The sequence below is a fragment of the Eurosta solidaginis genome, chromosome 4 (assembly GCF_040869045.1).
Source record: "Eurosta solidaginis isolate ZX-2024a chromosome 4, ASM4086904v1, whole genome shotgun sequence".
Taxonomy (NCBI): domain Eukaryota; kingdom Metazoa; phylum Arthropoda; class Insecta; order Diptera; family Tephritidae; genus Eurosta; species Eurosta solidaginis.
In genome coordinates this window covers 20,355,031-20,370,426 of record NC_090322.1, presented here as the reverse complement: position 1 = coordinate 20,370,426, position 15,396 = coordinate 20,355,031, and the positions used below count along the sequence as shown (strand labels likewise).

General features: G+C 38.8%; 1 protein-coding gene across 1 annotated transcript in view; it reads right to left on the bottom strand.

The window, feature by feature from the left end:
- Positions 1–15,396, bottom strand: part of LOC137248422 (zinc finger protein 91-like) — a 194,699-nt gene that overhangs the window by 18,741 nt on the left and 160,562 nt on the right. The window contains exons 13-14 of the mRNA XM_067779360.1: positions 6,891–7,031; positions 6,524–6,811 (exon numbers count right to left, since the gene is read on the bottom strand). Of these exons, the coding sequence (XP_067635461.1) occupies positions 6,524–6,811; positions 6,891–7,031 (429 nt within the window). The remainder of the gene's footprint in view (positions 1–6,523; positions 6,812–6,890; positions 7,032–15,396) is intronic.

Below are 15,396 nucleotides of genomic sequence, written 5' to 3'. Positions count from 1 at the left end.
AGGAAGCTAAAGAATGAAAAGAAAGGAAAGGAAAAAAAGGAAAAGAGAAAGGGAAAAGAAAGGAAAGGATATGAATTATCTTTATTTTTTAATTGAACCATTAATTCAAATTACCATTTTTAAACATTGCAACCTGTGTGAAACAAGGTGCGGGTTGCTAGTAATTTAATAAAAAAACTAACACTCATTAAAATTTACAAATGTATAAAATAAAATAAAGTAAAATAAAATAATATGTTTTTAACTAGCGAGACAGGCTCATTTGCTTCATACAATTTCTTTTATTTTTTCTCCAACATCAATAACTAAAACAATGAAAAGTGAAAAGGAAACGAAAGGAAGGAAAATTAAGAAAAAAGAAAAGAGAGAAGAGAAGGCAAGGGAAAAGAAAAAGAAAAGGAAGAAAGGAAACTATGCGCTTTTTACAAGGCGTCATGTTCAAAACATGATTGAAAATAAACAATATGTCCAAAAAACTAATTTCTTTGCTCTGTAAAAACTTTTATCAACAATATTTTTTTAAGAAAATAATTTTAATTCCAATAACAAAAAGCTCAATCTGACTTATAACATATATTAAACTGAGTTTAAACCACACAACTTATTTGAATACACAAAGTGATTTTTCATATTCATACTTCATATTTTTAGCAATTCACAATATAGCTGTCAAAACGGGTTTTTTGCTCTTGTGAGTCATGATGGATTCCAAACTTAGTTTCAATCTTCATTTTAATGCTACAGTGAATAAAGGTGGTAAAAAGAATTTTACGACCCTTACATAACTAAAGCACTTTTTACAACATTAGCTAGGCCAATATTAGAACAGGGCTCAATAATTTGGAATCCGCGTTATCAAGTCCATGCAGGCAGTCTCGAATCAATACAAAAACAATTTTTACTATTTGCCTTAAGACATTTTCAATGGGACTCCTTATATGAGCCCTTTATTTTGAAAGTGGTACAAGTCGATATCTCGAAAACGCCTTCACATATGTATACAACTAAGAGCCACTCCCTTTTAAAACCCTCATTAATACCTTTAATTTGATGCCCATATCGTACAAACACATTATAGTCACCCCTGGTCCACCTTTATGGCGATTTCTCCACCTATAGAACTAAGGTCCACTCCCTTTTAAATTACTCATTAACACCTTTCATTTGATACCAATGTCATACAAACACATTCCAGTGTTACCCTATGTTCATTTTTCTACTTGGTGATTTTCCCTTATTTAGACTGGGTCGATTTATTAACCGATATCGCGCCATCGATTTTTCGATAGGGTTTGGGGTCAGGAAAAAAAGTTCCACTACGCATACCCAAACAAATAATTTTCGAGCCAGCGAAATTTCATTTTTTTTACTTTTTTCGACTTTGATTTTTAAGGTTTTTTTCATGACCTACTAAAAAAATTTTCGTATGTATACCCTGTCCGACCCAAAGATGTCCGCTAAAAACATTTTTATTTATATTTTTTTTTTTTTCAAAAAAACTTTTATCGACAACGTTTTTAGGGGACATTTTTTTCAAAAAAAACTTTTATCGACAACGTTTTTAGCGGACATTTTTGGGTCGGACAGGGTATACATGAAAATTTTACGATGAAATGAAAATGTTTTTAGTAGGTCATGAACATGATCGAATGAGCCAAGATCCTGCATTCCGGAATTGTTGTATTTGTAATCGAATTTGAGAAAAAAGTTGGATGACGTAGCGCTTTTGAAATTTTTCGATTTATTACATTTCTCTCACGGTTCACTATCAGTGTTCGTGGTATTTAAAACTGTTACCTGAGTAAACGACTACGCCGGAGTAAAAATTAAATTTTCGGAGTACATTTTTTCTTCCTTTTTGAAAGCGGGCGAACAACTAACATCAAAATGATTTGGTGGCTTGCCAATCCCTTCGATTGTGTGTTTGCCATGAAAATGTCTCATGATGAAAATGATGAAATGTATCTGCCTTATCAGATGCACATGGAGTCGGCCTAAAACGTGTAGGATGAACAATTAATGGTCCCATTACCCACCACATTCTATCTCCCCAGATATTTATCGCGAAAAAATATTGTTATTATTATTTTCTGTTTACCATACATATTTCATGCTCTTTTAATGACAGACGGTTTCAAGGCCGGTGCAGATTCCTGTAGGAACGATAATAGCGATCTGGTAACTGACGTACAGCGTGTGAAGGAAGACACCGGGTTCGTCTTACGATCGCCTATGATGAAAAGCACTCCCCGGCATCAAATATCACGGCTAAAAAATCACAAGGTGCCCGCCGGGCTGTTCAAACATGTAGGCGAAGAGTTGGTATAAGATAAAGAAGCAAAAAAAGTGGGTCTTGCAGTAAATTTGGACAAGACGAAGTACTTGCTGTCATCGCGGCGTTTGTAGCCACGTCACTGTTGACGGATATAAATTCGAGACTGTGAAGGATTTCGTTCATTTGGGAAGCAGTATTAAAAGCAAAAACAATGTCGGCCTAGAAATCAAAGTGCTTCCTTAGGCAATTGAAAAGTAAAGTCCTCTCGCGACGAAAAAAATTCCCGTTCTAAAAGTCACTCATCATACCTGTCCTGATGTATGGCTCGGAATCATGGAAGGTGTCCTATCCGTGATGTCGACGGCGAGTATAGAGGGAGGTATAATGATGAGCAATATGAGCTTTACGCAGACTTTCCGATAGTGAGGCGATTGGAAATCCAAAGGCTTCGCTAGCTAGAGTATGTTATGCGGATGACCGAAAACGCCCCGGCAGTTTGTAAACAGAGGAAAGTGAAAATCTCACTGAGTTGGCAGAGGCCGTTGGAGGAAAAGTTGACCTCGCTTGGTGCCCCCAATTGGCGACTGTTATTGCAAAACAGGGTTAACTGACCTCATTGACTCAACGTACTTCATTTTTATATAAAACTTCAAAAAGTGCTGTATGTTGAATTTTGGCAGGATTTACATATCGCGCCCGGACACATTTATTTTGCTTACATTTTACTCCTTCTTTTCTCATTCCGTACGAAAATAGTACAAAAACTGTGAGTAAAATGTGAACAAACATGTCTTAAGACACACACAGGGAATTCACGTCATTTCATCCAATCGTCACTTGTAAGCAATCAGCTTTTCATACGTATACAATAACAAGTAAGGAAGGTTAAGTTCGGGTGTAACCGAACATTACATACTCAGTTGAGAGCTATGGTGACAACATAAGGGAAAATAACCATGTAGGAAAATGAACCGAGGGAAACCCTGGAATGTGTTTGTATGACATGTGTATCAAATGAAAGGCATTAAAGAGTATTTTATGAGGGAGTGCGCCATAGTTCTATAGGTGGACGCCATTTAGGGATATAGCCATAAAGGTGGATCAGGGTTGACCCTAGAATGCGTTTGTACGATATGGGTATCAAATGAAAGGTATTAATGAGTATTTTAAAAGGGCGTGGACCTAAGTTCTATAGATGGACGCCTTTTCGAGATATCGCCGTAAAGATGGACCAGGGGTGACTCTAGAATGCGTTTGCACAATATGGGCATCAAACGAAAGGTGTTAATGAGTATTTTAAAAGGGAGTGGGCCTTAGTTCTATAGGTGGACGCCGTTTCGAGATATCGTCATAAAGGTGGACCAGGGGTGACTCTAGAATGCGTTTGTACGATATGGGTATCAAATGAAAGGTGTTAATGAGTATTTTAAAAGGGAGTAATCCTTAGTTCCATAGGTGGACGCCGTTTCGAGATATCGCCATAAAGGTGGACCAGGGGTGACCCTAGAATTTGTTTGTACAATATGGGCATCAAACGAATGGTGTTAATGAGTATTTTAAAAGGGAGTGGGCCTTAGTTCTATAGGTGGTCGCCTTTTCGAAATATCGCCATAAATGTGGACCAGGGGTGACTCTAGAATGCGTTTGTACGATATGGATATCAAATTAAAGGTATTAATGAGTATTTTAAAAGGGAGTAATCCTTAGTTCCATAGGTGGACGCCGTTTCGAGATATCGCCATAAAGGTGGACCAGGGGTGACCCTAGAATTTGTTTGTACAATATGGGTATCAAAAGAAAGGTGTTAATGAGTATTTTAAAAGGGAGTAATCCTTAGTTCCATAGGTGGACGCCGTTTCGAGATATCGCCATAAAGGTGGACCAGGGGTGACTCTAGAATGTGTTTGTACGATATGGGTATCAAATTAAAGGTATTAATGAGGGTTTTAAAAGGGAGTGGTGGTTGTTGTATAGGTGGTCGCATTTTCGAGATATCGCCATAAAGGTGGACCAGGGGTGACCCTAGAATTTGTTTGTACAATATGGGCATCAAAAGAAAGGTGATAATGAGTATTTTAAAAGGGAGTATTCCTTAGTTCCATAGGTGGACGCCGTTTCGAGATATCGCCATAAAGGTGGAGCAGGGGTGACCCTAGAATTTGTTTGTACAATATGGGTATCAAAAGAAAGGTGTTAATGAGTATTTTAAAAGGGTGTGGGGCTTAGTTCTATAGGTGGACGCCTTTTCGAGATATCGCCATAAAGGTGGACCAGGGGTGACTCTAGAAGAAGTTTGTACGATATGGGTATCAAATTAAAGGTATTAATGAGAGTTTTAAAAGGGAGTGGTGGTAGTTGTATATGTGAAGGCGTTTTCCAGATATCGACCAAAATGTGGACTAGGGTGACCCAGAACATTATCGGTTGGATACCGCTAATTTATTTATATATGTAATACCTGGCAAGATTTTAAGGGTGTTTTATTTCGCCCTGCAGAACTTTTTCATTTTCTTCTACTTAATATGGTAGGTGTCACAACCATGTTATAAAGTTTTTTCTAAAGTTATATTTCGCGTCAATAAAACAATCCAATTACCTTACCATGTTTCATCTCTTTTTTCGTATTTGGTATAGAATTATGGCATTTTTTTCATTTTACGCAATTTTCGATATCGAAAAAGTGGGCGTGGTCATAGTCGGATTTCGTTCATTTTTCATACCAAGGTAAAGTGGGTTCAGATAAGTACGTGAACTGAGTTTAGTAAAGATATATCGATTTTTGCTCAAGTTATCGTGTTAACGGCCATGCGGAAGGACAGACGGACGACTGTGTATAAAAACTGGGCGTGGCATCAACCGATTTCGCCCATTTTCACAGAAAACAGTTAGCGCCATAAAATCTATGCCCCTACCAAATTTCAAAAGGATTGGTTAATTTTTGTTCGATTTATGGCATTAAAAGTATCCTAGACAAATTAAATGAAAAAGGGCGGAGCCACGCCCATTTTTAAATTTTCTTTTATTTTTGTATTTTGTTGCACCATATCATTACTGGAGTTGAATCTTGACATAATTTACTTATATACTGTAAAGATATTAAATTTTTTGTTAAAATTTTACTTAAAAAAAAATTTTTTTTTTAAAGTGGGCGTGGTCCTTCTCCGATTTTGCTAATTTTTATTAAGCGTACATGCAGTAATAAGGGTAACGTTCCTGCCAAATTTCATCATGATATCTTCAACGACTGCCAAATTACAGCTTGCAAAAGTTTTAAATTACCTTCTTTAAAAAGTGGGCGGTGCCACGCCCATTGTCCAAAATTTTACTAATTTTATATTTTGCGTCATAAGTTCAACTCATCTACCAAGTTTCGTCGCTTTATCGGTCTTTTGTAATGAATTATCGCACTTTTTCGGTTTTTCGAAATTTTCGATATCGAAAAAGTGGGCGTGGTTATAGTCCGATATCGTTCATTTTAAATAGCGATCTGAGATGAGTGCTCAGGAACCTACATACCAAATTTCATCAAGATACCTCAAAATTTACTCAAGTTATCGTGTTAACGGACGGACGGACGGACGGACGGACATGGCTCAATCAAATTTTTTCTCGATCCTGATTATTTTGATATATGGAAGTCTATATCTATCTCGATTCCTTTATATATGTACAACCAACCGTTATCCAATCAAACTTAATATACTCTGTGAGCTCTGCTCAACTGAGTATAAAAACTTCAACCAAAATATAATAGGTAGTAATACTATTTAGTTTTCAACTCGACCCAAATAAATGTAGTAAGAGGTAAGAGCGGAGCAAAATACTCCGATTGGAATAAAGTCTGAACGCTGCATCAGCAACGAAACATGTTGTCAAAAGCGTGACGTCACGGCGAGAAAATTTATTTCACAGCCAACTATGATTTTTTGCTCTCTCATTTTTTAATGCGGGATCTGTTTATTGGTTCATGGTGTAATACGATCACGTATCGAAAAACGCTTTCACTCAAACAATAAATATGATTTTGTCAAGCTATTCGTAAAAATTAGAATGAATTGTAATTAGTTACCGTAGCCACTATTTACATATTTCCTTAATCCGATCCACCACTTAAAAGATATTGCGATGTAAAAAATTGTTTCGATCACGGATCGTATAACACAATACCGGGCCTGGATTCCGCGCTTTACGGAGTAATTAACCTTAATATAAGATCACAGTCTACGGAGTTTATGAATGCCATTTTACCTATATACTTTCAATTTAGCTTCTTCTTCTCTTAAAGCTGCCATATTTCGTTCACGCGTCTCTGGATCTTCGTCCTTATGCGTAGTTGAGTGTAACCGTAGCTCCGAAGCCAAACGAAAAGCTAAGGGACAAGATTCACATCTGTGAATATTATCACCCAGATGTACACGTAAATGCTTATTCAGTATGCTTTTTGACGCAACGCACCGTCCGCAGTATTTACATTTATATGGTTTTTCACCGGTATGAGTATGCATATGCTCTCTTAGGTGCTCAGCTTGCGCAAATCTATTTAATACAGGCAGAAAATAAAGATAGAAAAAATTTTGTGAAATATATTAGGACGATGATTTTTATGATAACTTACCCCTTTTCACAAAAATCACATTTATGGGGCTTTTCGCCGCTATGACTTCTTTCATGTCTATCTAAGTCCCATGTTGTTTTAAAATGTTTGCCACAAATATCGCACGGGTATTGGTAGTTCTTGTCACGTATGTTTTTGTATCTGAAAAAAAAAAAAAAAACACACAAGTAATCAAGACAATAAAAAAACGAGTTTATTTTTTGATATTAAAACGAAGCGAGGATTTGGATTTTATAACTAAACTATTTTTTGGCTACTAAAAAGTCGAGCATGTTTAAATTTAAAAACAATCTTAGTATTTTTAGGCCCACTTGCAGAACGGCAAGTTATTTTTTTAGCTCAGAGCTAATTTCAAAAATGTGTAAAAAATATATGAGTTTAACCCCTCGGTCATGATGGAATGATAGAAGGTATGGATGTAGCCAGTTTCTCGTTCTAACGTCGCCATCTTGAACGCCCTTACAAATAAGAATGTGGTCGCTTTACAAAACTAGGTTTTTTCTGAAAAAATATACAAATAAATAAAGCCCAGCACGGGGATTATGGTTACATTACACCTTTGTACAATGACCCCATTAATGTATAAGTGAGCCGCCCACGATGATAATTTCCAGGTGAATGGCTATTAGAATATTTTCTACCGTGTTAGAGGGTCGTGCTAGAACCTTAATGGAACGAACCGAATCTATATCCGGCAAAGGACTATCAACATCCAACATTACAAAGCATTTGGGGATTGTCTTTGTCGTTAAAGCAACAACGTGCGCCATATAATGATAACGTTATGCTTGTTAGAACATGCACATGCTGCTCGCTTGGTATCTTTACTGTCAGCGAAGGCTTGGCCAGATGTTTACACGATATATTGGGCTTCGGGGCCCCTGCCTAAGGTTCGCCGCAGCGTCGAATTCAATGATAGGTTGCCAAAACGGATCTTCTCACAGCTCAAACAATTCAGTTTTAAGGGATAAAATCCAGAACCAGGGACTAAATCCAGAACCTCAATTAATATTCTACCAAATTAGTATACCTCCTGCCTTGTCCGTCCTCCTGTTGTGTGTTGAATAACTTTTCCCATCATGTAATATATTAAAAACTACTTTAATACTCCAGAAGAGTAGTAGACTGTTAATACACGTCCAAAAATGTTAAGAGAGTGTTCAAAAGGCACGTTTTGACCTCGGTGCCAATAATCTGAACAATAACCCCAGGCCGCTCCAAAACCCGGGGTAGGATCCAAGTCTCTTTTTCGAAGAACACTTTTGTGCATAAAGTTTTAAACGATTTTTTTCTTGCACATATCTTTTGGCATCCGTGAAATTTTTCAGGATATTGATACCGAAGTAAAAACATTTTTTTTTTACAACTCTGTCGACATTTTTGGTCGTTTGTTAGCATTCGACCCCTGTACTAGAATATTAGCAGCAAAATTGATGCGCTCAAAAGAAATTTATAACCTGCAAACGTTTCAAAATTTAAAAAAGCAATCTTCATTTCATAATTTTTGAGATGAAATTACGCAAAAATCAAGCTAAATATACTCCTTTCTGTATTTTAGCAGATTAATTTGCACCACTCAGCTTCCGCCTCGCTCGACTTAGCGATATACATCGCAGAAAACGGAGTGGACATATCTCTAATCCAAGAACCCTGGCTGGTTATTGGCAGTTCGCGGAAACGCATAGAACGGGCCTTGTCATCGGACATCATGAGTTATGGGGAAGCAGCGACACAAACGCACGATGTGAGTCCATTTTTGACTACTTACTACTAACCTAATTGTATGCAACAAAGGCAACCAGCCAACGTTTAGGAATAGAATTAGAGAGGAGGTCATAGATATCACCCCACAAACTCTCCCACTGTAAGAATCGATGACTGGAGAGTGTCAGACATATGTTCCTTCTCGGGTCACAGTAGGATACTCTTCAACATCGATCTTGAAGAGGAAGTTCCCCGGCCATATAGAAATCCAAGAAAAACAGACTGGAACAAATATTAAGAAGTAGCTCACAAACTGGCATCCACGGAAATGGAAGTCAAACGGGGAGCTAACAATATAGACAGAGCGGTAAACCAACTGACAACTATATTGACAAGCACTTTTGAACTCTGTTGTCCCCTTACTAGACCACGGGTAAGACCTAGAACTACGTGGTGGAACAGAGCTAAGCCAACTCAAGTCAACAATAAGAAAACTCTTCAACAAAGCCAAACATAGCCGGCTGGAAAAGGACTGGGATGCCTACAGATGTAGCTTTAACAAATACAAAAGCTGCATCAAGAAGGCAAAAACGATATCATAGGAGCAATAGTGTGAGAACTTGGCGACGACATATGAGGCGTCAAGACTGCGCAAAATACTATCAGGATCTAGTTCAGCCCCGAGTAGCATAAGGAAGTCTGATGGCTCATGGACCGTCTCCTGTCAGGAAGCTCTAAGAGGTTTTGATGGAGACACACTTTCCGGGATGCACGGATACGACAGGCATGACGATGCCGGAAAACCGCGCATACCCTCCGGAAACCGACGTCACGGACATCGTTGACCGGGATAAAATATCATGGGCTATAAAATCATTCGAACCCTACAAATCGGCGGGACCGGATGGTGTGATACCGGCTATATTACAAGCCGCTTGTGACGAACTGATACCATATATACACGCCATCTTGTCAAAATGCCTACAAGATGGTTATGTACCTGAATCCTGGAGAAATGTGCGGGTGGTTTTCCTTCCCAAAGCAGGAAAACTTAACCACTCGGAAGCCAAAAACTATAGACCGCTAAGCCTCTCCTCCTTTATCCTTAAAACACTGGAGAGACTTATGGATCTACACATTAGCAACAATGTCAATCTCTGGCAGATAGATGCAGCACAGCATGCATACCAAAAAGGCAAATCAGTTGAAAGTGCCCTTCATGAAGTAGTCAGTGCCATCGAGAACTCACTAAGCTGCAAGGAATACACGTTGGCAGCTCTTCTCGACATTGAGGGCGCTTTCAACAATGTGCAGACAGAGGCCATCTGCAAGGCTCTTACACGATATGTAACCCAAAGCTCTATAGTTGCATGGATCAATTCTATGCTTAGGAGTGGAGTTGTCAACGCGACTTTAGGGACTGTTTCTATTGGCAAAATTACCACCAGAGGCATCCCCCAAGGCTGGGTGCTATCGCATCTTCTCTGGATACCGGTGGTCAAAGAAATTCTTGAAATTTGTAGCAGAAAAGGAAGAAAGGTAGTAGGGGTAAACCCAACAAAAACCGAACTTGTCCTGTTCACGACAAAGACTAAGATACCCTCTTTTAACTTACCGAGGCTAAACGGCACAACGTTAAACCTATCTCCAGAAGCGAAATATCTTGGAATTATACTCGATTCCAAGTTAAGCTGGAGAACGAACGTTGAGATGAGATCAAAGAAAGCTCTAGCAACATACTACGCCTTCAAAAGGGCTTTTGGGCGGAGCTGGGGACTGGCACCACATGTAATTCATGGCATGTACAGCAGTCATTCGACCGATACTAACATATGGAGCTCTAGCCTGGTGGAAGGCGCTAGACAAAAAGAGTAATCAACAGATGATCGGGAAGGTACAAAGGCTGGCATGCCTGGGAATGTCAGGCGCCGTGAGCAGCGCGCCTCAGGAAGCGCTAAATGTAATATTTCACTTGACGCCATTACAAGTCTTCGTGCAGGGATTAGCCGCTAGAGCAGCTCTACGACTAATAGAATCCAACATGTGGAAAACAGCTATGCACGGACACGCGACGTTTCTGGACGATATGACGAAGGGGCAATTAAACGGAATAATAACCGACCTAACAACCAAAACAAACCACATCACAGCGGTTTTGGACTTCCAGGTTCAGAACATACGATATCCTTCAAGGGAGGAATGGGAAGTAGGCCTATACAAAGGCAGGGGCATCACAATATACACCGACGGCTCGAAAATGGAAAAGGGAACTGGAGCTGGGATGTACTCGACACATCTACAGCTAAGCCAATCATTCCGACTTCCTGACGCATGCAGAGTATTCCAAGCCGATGTCTATGCCATAGACAGAGCGGCAAAGCTGCTCCAAGATAGCGCGGTCTCCAACACCGACGCAACAATCTTTGTTGACAGCCAAGCCGCCTTAAGGGCATTAGAGTCCAACATGATAAAATCGGATATCGTACGGAGGTGTAGAGCCTCTCTGGCTTCCATAAGTCATCTCAATGTCTCCCTTTGCTGGGTCCCTGGGCACAGCGGCATTGAAGGGAATTAACTCGCGGATGAGATGGCTAGGAAAGGTTCCGACTTAGACATAAATGAGGTGGACAGCTCCGACCGACCACCGCTTGTCTTCTATGGAGAATCGACGAATATGAGAACAGGGCAACGGACTCGCTAAGACACAACAGGGTTGACTGCGAAATCTCAAGGTCCTTATGGCCATGCTTCGATAGGAAGGCCACCAGCTTCCTTCTCAAACTGAACAAATCTGCGGTGAGGGTACTTACAGGTGTCATCACAGGTCATTGTGCTATCGCACCAATGCTCTGACGCTGGCGAGTACCAACAAGCTCCTTCTACAGAAGCTGGCAGGATGAGGAGGAAGAGGAGTCGATCTACCACTTTCTCTGCCGAAGCCCGGCGCTTCAAAGAAGAAGGCTTAGATTTCTGGGCTCACGCTTCTTCGACAGCCTGGCAGAGGTTGGGAAGGTGGACGTCTCGCTTATTCTTGGGTTCATCAGGGAAAGCAAGTGGTTCGTTGAGGACCGCTAGGAAGTAATGGGGCTAAAAGAATTTGCCGCCACCTTGTACTTACTGAGGGCACTCACAATGGACAAAAATTTCTCCGAGTGGAAGTGTGGGTATCACCCACGCACGCCCTCTTAACCTAACCTAACCTAAGTACCTTCCCCATTCTCATGTATGTACTTCCAAAATAAAACCTGACCTAAGGGCGGTCGAATTGACAGATGTCAAAACATCCTCCACCTTCTATCATTCCATCATGTGTTAGGTTAAGTCTGAGTTAAAAACTTAACTTGCCGTGCTGCAAACCTTAAAGAACATCATCCAAACCCTCTCTCTCCAAAACACAGTTTTTCAAGAGCAAAAAACCGTTTTGACAGCTATATTGTGAATTGCTAAAAATATGAAGCACAGCAGTGGGTGATGAAAAATCGCTTTGTGTATTCAAATAAGTTGTGTGGTTTAAGCTGTGTTTAATTGTAATATTTTCTTTAAAAAAATATTGGTGATACAAGTTTTTGCAGAGGAAAGAAAATATTAGTTTTTTAGACGTATCGTTTATTTTCAATCGTGTTTTGGACATGACGCCCATGGTGGAATATCCACGTGAAGTAAGAAGTGAATTATCTCGCTCTAAATTCTTCTTTGGTCATTCGGCTATCTGAAGATTGGTCACTTGGGTATCTTTGATGTTGGCTTCCATAAGTAAGGCTGTGTTAAACTAATACGTCCATATTTTTGATATTTCCATTATATATGTATGTTTAATTTGTTCCCAAAAAATGAGACAAGGTCTTTGTTAAAACAAATTATTTGCATTCACGTCATATTCAACCAAGAATATTTCCCTGTACAGTGCTACTGAAGACTTTTTCTCATTCCTACAAGAACACCAAAATTTTCGTGTTATATCTTATTTATGAAAATACTTCGCTAAAATAATGGTATTCTAAATATACAAAAAAATTTAACTCACTGTAGCTGTTTTGCCCTATAAATCAGACCACTAAGATGAAAGGAATGTTACACTAAAGAATTTTAATTTAGAATATATGAATCCAGCTCTCTTCGGATCAACATCTTCTGGTTCTATGTCGACTGCCGCTCGGCAATATATAATAACTTGGTAACATTGGAAATACGTCATGAATTCAACTGTCAAGAGTTTTTGGGAGATATTCTGATTAACTTTGTTATTATACCCCTCAAAAACAAATAAACAAAGCAGATGAACATAGCACATCTATCTTTTATGTCCGGTTTTTCAATGAAAGTTTCAACTGCAGTTGAAATTGAGGTCACTTTACTTTGGCCGCATCCATTGAATTTTACTTCTTTTCACAGTTTAAGTGGCCAAACTGATTTTTTTTTAATCGATCCTAAATGTAATGTAAACTTGCACTGATATGCTGAAAAAATCAATTTCTGTAATGGCTTTCGAAGAAAGGTTTTTATTTTTCTACTCCTATTTATTCAAACCGGGTAAAATATTTATCCTCTTCTGAACCTCGAAAATACATCCCTACCGTTTCAGATATCGTACATCTTCTGTCTTTTTTATTTACTTCACCTGGTGATTCCACCATGAGCAAAGGCTGCAAACATTTTTGTGTTTCATTCAACCACCGTGGTGTGATGGTAGCGTGCTCCGCCTGCCACACCGTATGCCCTGGGTTCACACCCCGGGCAAAGCAGCATCAACATTTTAGAAATGAGGTTTTTCAATTAGAAGAAAATTTTTCTAAGCGGGGTCACCCCTCAGCAGTGTTTGGGGCAAGCGCTCCGGGTGTATTTCTGCCTTGAAAAGCTCTCAGTGAAAACTCATCTGCCTTGCAGATGCCGTTCGGAGTCTGCATAAAACATGTAGGTCCCGTCCGGCCAATTTGTAGGAAAAATCAAGAGGAGCACGACACAAATTGGAAAAGAAGCTCGGCCTTAGATCTCTTCGGAGGTTATCGCGCCTTACATTTATTTTTGTAATTTTTTTTCTTCGAATGAGTTCAGGAGTGCAGTCTTTTCTTTCACTACAGAATGAAGACTTGGTTAACTTTTAAGCCCAATTCCTTAACATGGAATGAATGAATGAAGAAACAGCATTCTTAAATCAATGATTTAAAATTTCAGATGATTGCCCAGTTTTACAGCTCTGCTATAATTTGAGTAAATTTAAAAAATAAAAACAAAACTGAAAAAAAAAATGTAAAAAACGTTTTTAAAATGTTGATATATGTATAAAGAGATTATTATTATTAAGCCTGGAAGCACTGAGACCGTTGTGCAGATCTATTGTGCATGACCTTTCAGCCTAATTTTATATGTGGAGGCTTTTGATGTATCTAAGGACCTCTTCAGGATTTTTACTCCATATTACATCGGAATTAAGAGTCAAACCACCTAGATGGGAGTCTCTGCCTTGCCAGAGCGACGCGTTCGTAGAGAATGTGAACCGGCGTTTCATCCTCCAGCTCACAGAAACGACAAATTTGAGTATCGGATAGATTTAACTGACTTAGATATGTTGTTGTTGCTGTAGCGAAAAGGACCCTCCCCGGATAGGCGAGGTTGGCAATTGGGTTGGAGAAGCTATATATTGCGCTGGCAACCCCTTGAGAGGGTTGCGCTGAGGACTGCTTAGATTAATGAGTTTGGCTGATACTTGTTTTTGGCTCCCAGGTCATTAAGGGTTTCAGTGTAGTCATGCACTAGCTTAGATGTAACTGTGTAGGATTGCAAGGCACACAGGGCCGACTGGCTGTCCGACATAATGTTTGTAAACTTTGCAATTTTTCTGTGATATCAATCACCCTTATCGCGAGTTTTTTTTTTCGCCCGAAAATATTCACAGTTTTTGTTCACCCTATCGCAAAGGGTGGCGAAAGAATTTTTCGTGTTCGAAAAAGATTTCACCATATCGGCAACTCTTTGTTCGGGCGAAGTGAACAGCGCGGAAAACGAAATTTGTTCACTTATATTTTACAGGCGAACGAGAGGAAAACAAAATGTAAGTAATTTTGTTTTGAAATTTGGTACTCTTATAATTATATGTACTTTTAATATTAGAAATAAATCAATAAATATTGCACAATCGGAAGCTGAGTGGAAAAAAGTGAAATTCCTGTATTGCTGTAAATTCTATTTTTTATGACAACGTATCAGTCGGCCAAGTTATCCAGTGTGGACAAAGCAACGATTCCAAAATGTTGAGCACCTCACTGAAACAAGATCGGCTAGGACCCACTTCATGGTCCTTTCCGACGCCTTTTCCCTATGCGAAAAAACGAAGACATGTACTCAATTTTACAATTGGTGGAACTCCAAATTTTTGCTTCAATGCACAGTGTTTCGTGTAGAACAAGCTAGCTGGACAAAATTATTTTATGAGATTTTCCGTTTCATATGCAGTCATTTATTACAACTACGTCATTTGTTTCAGCCATATTTTCTTTTTTTTATTTTTTTCCAAAATTTTACTTCATATGCATACATTTGCTTATTTCATATACAGTAACTCATGTGAATAAGTGACATAGGTCCAAAAAAATTTAAAGGACTTAAGAATATTACTTTATTGTACTTAAATTGAATGGACTACAAATCTCAATACTCTAAAAAATTTTAAAAATTCCGAAAAAAAATTAAAATTTTTTATGAAAATACGTCGAATTTTTCAAACATTTTTTATATATAATTTAGTTTTTGTTATAGATCGTGACACATTTTCTTATGGGAAATTAGTTAAAATAAATTTGCGAAA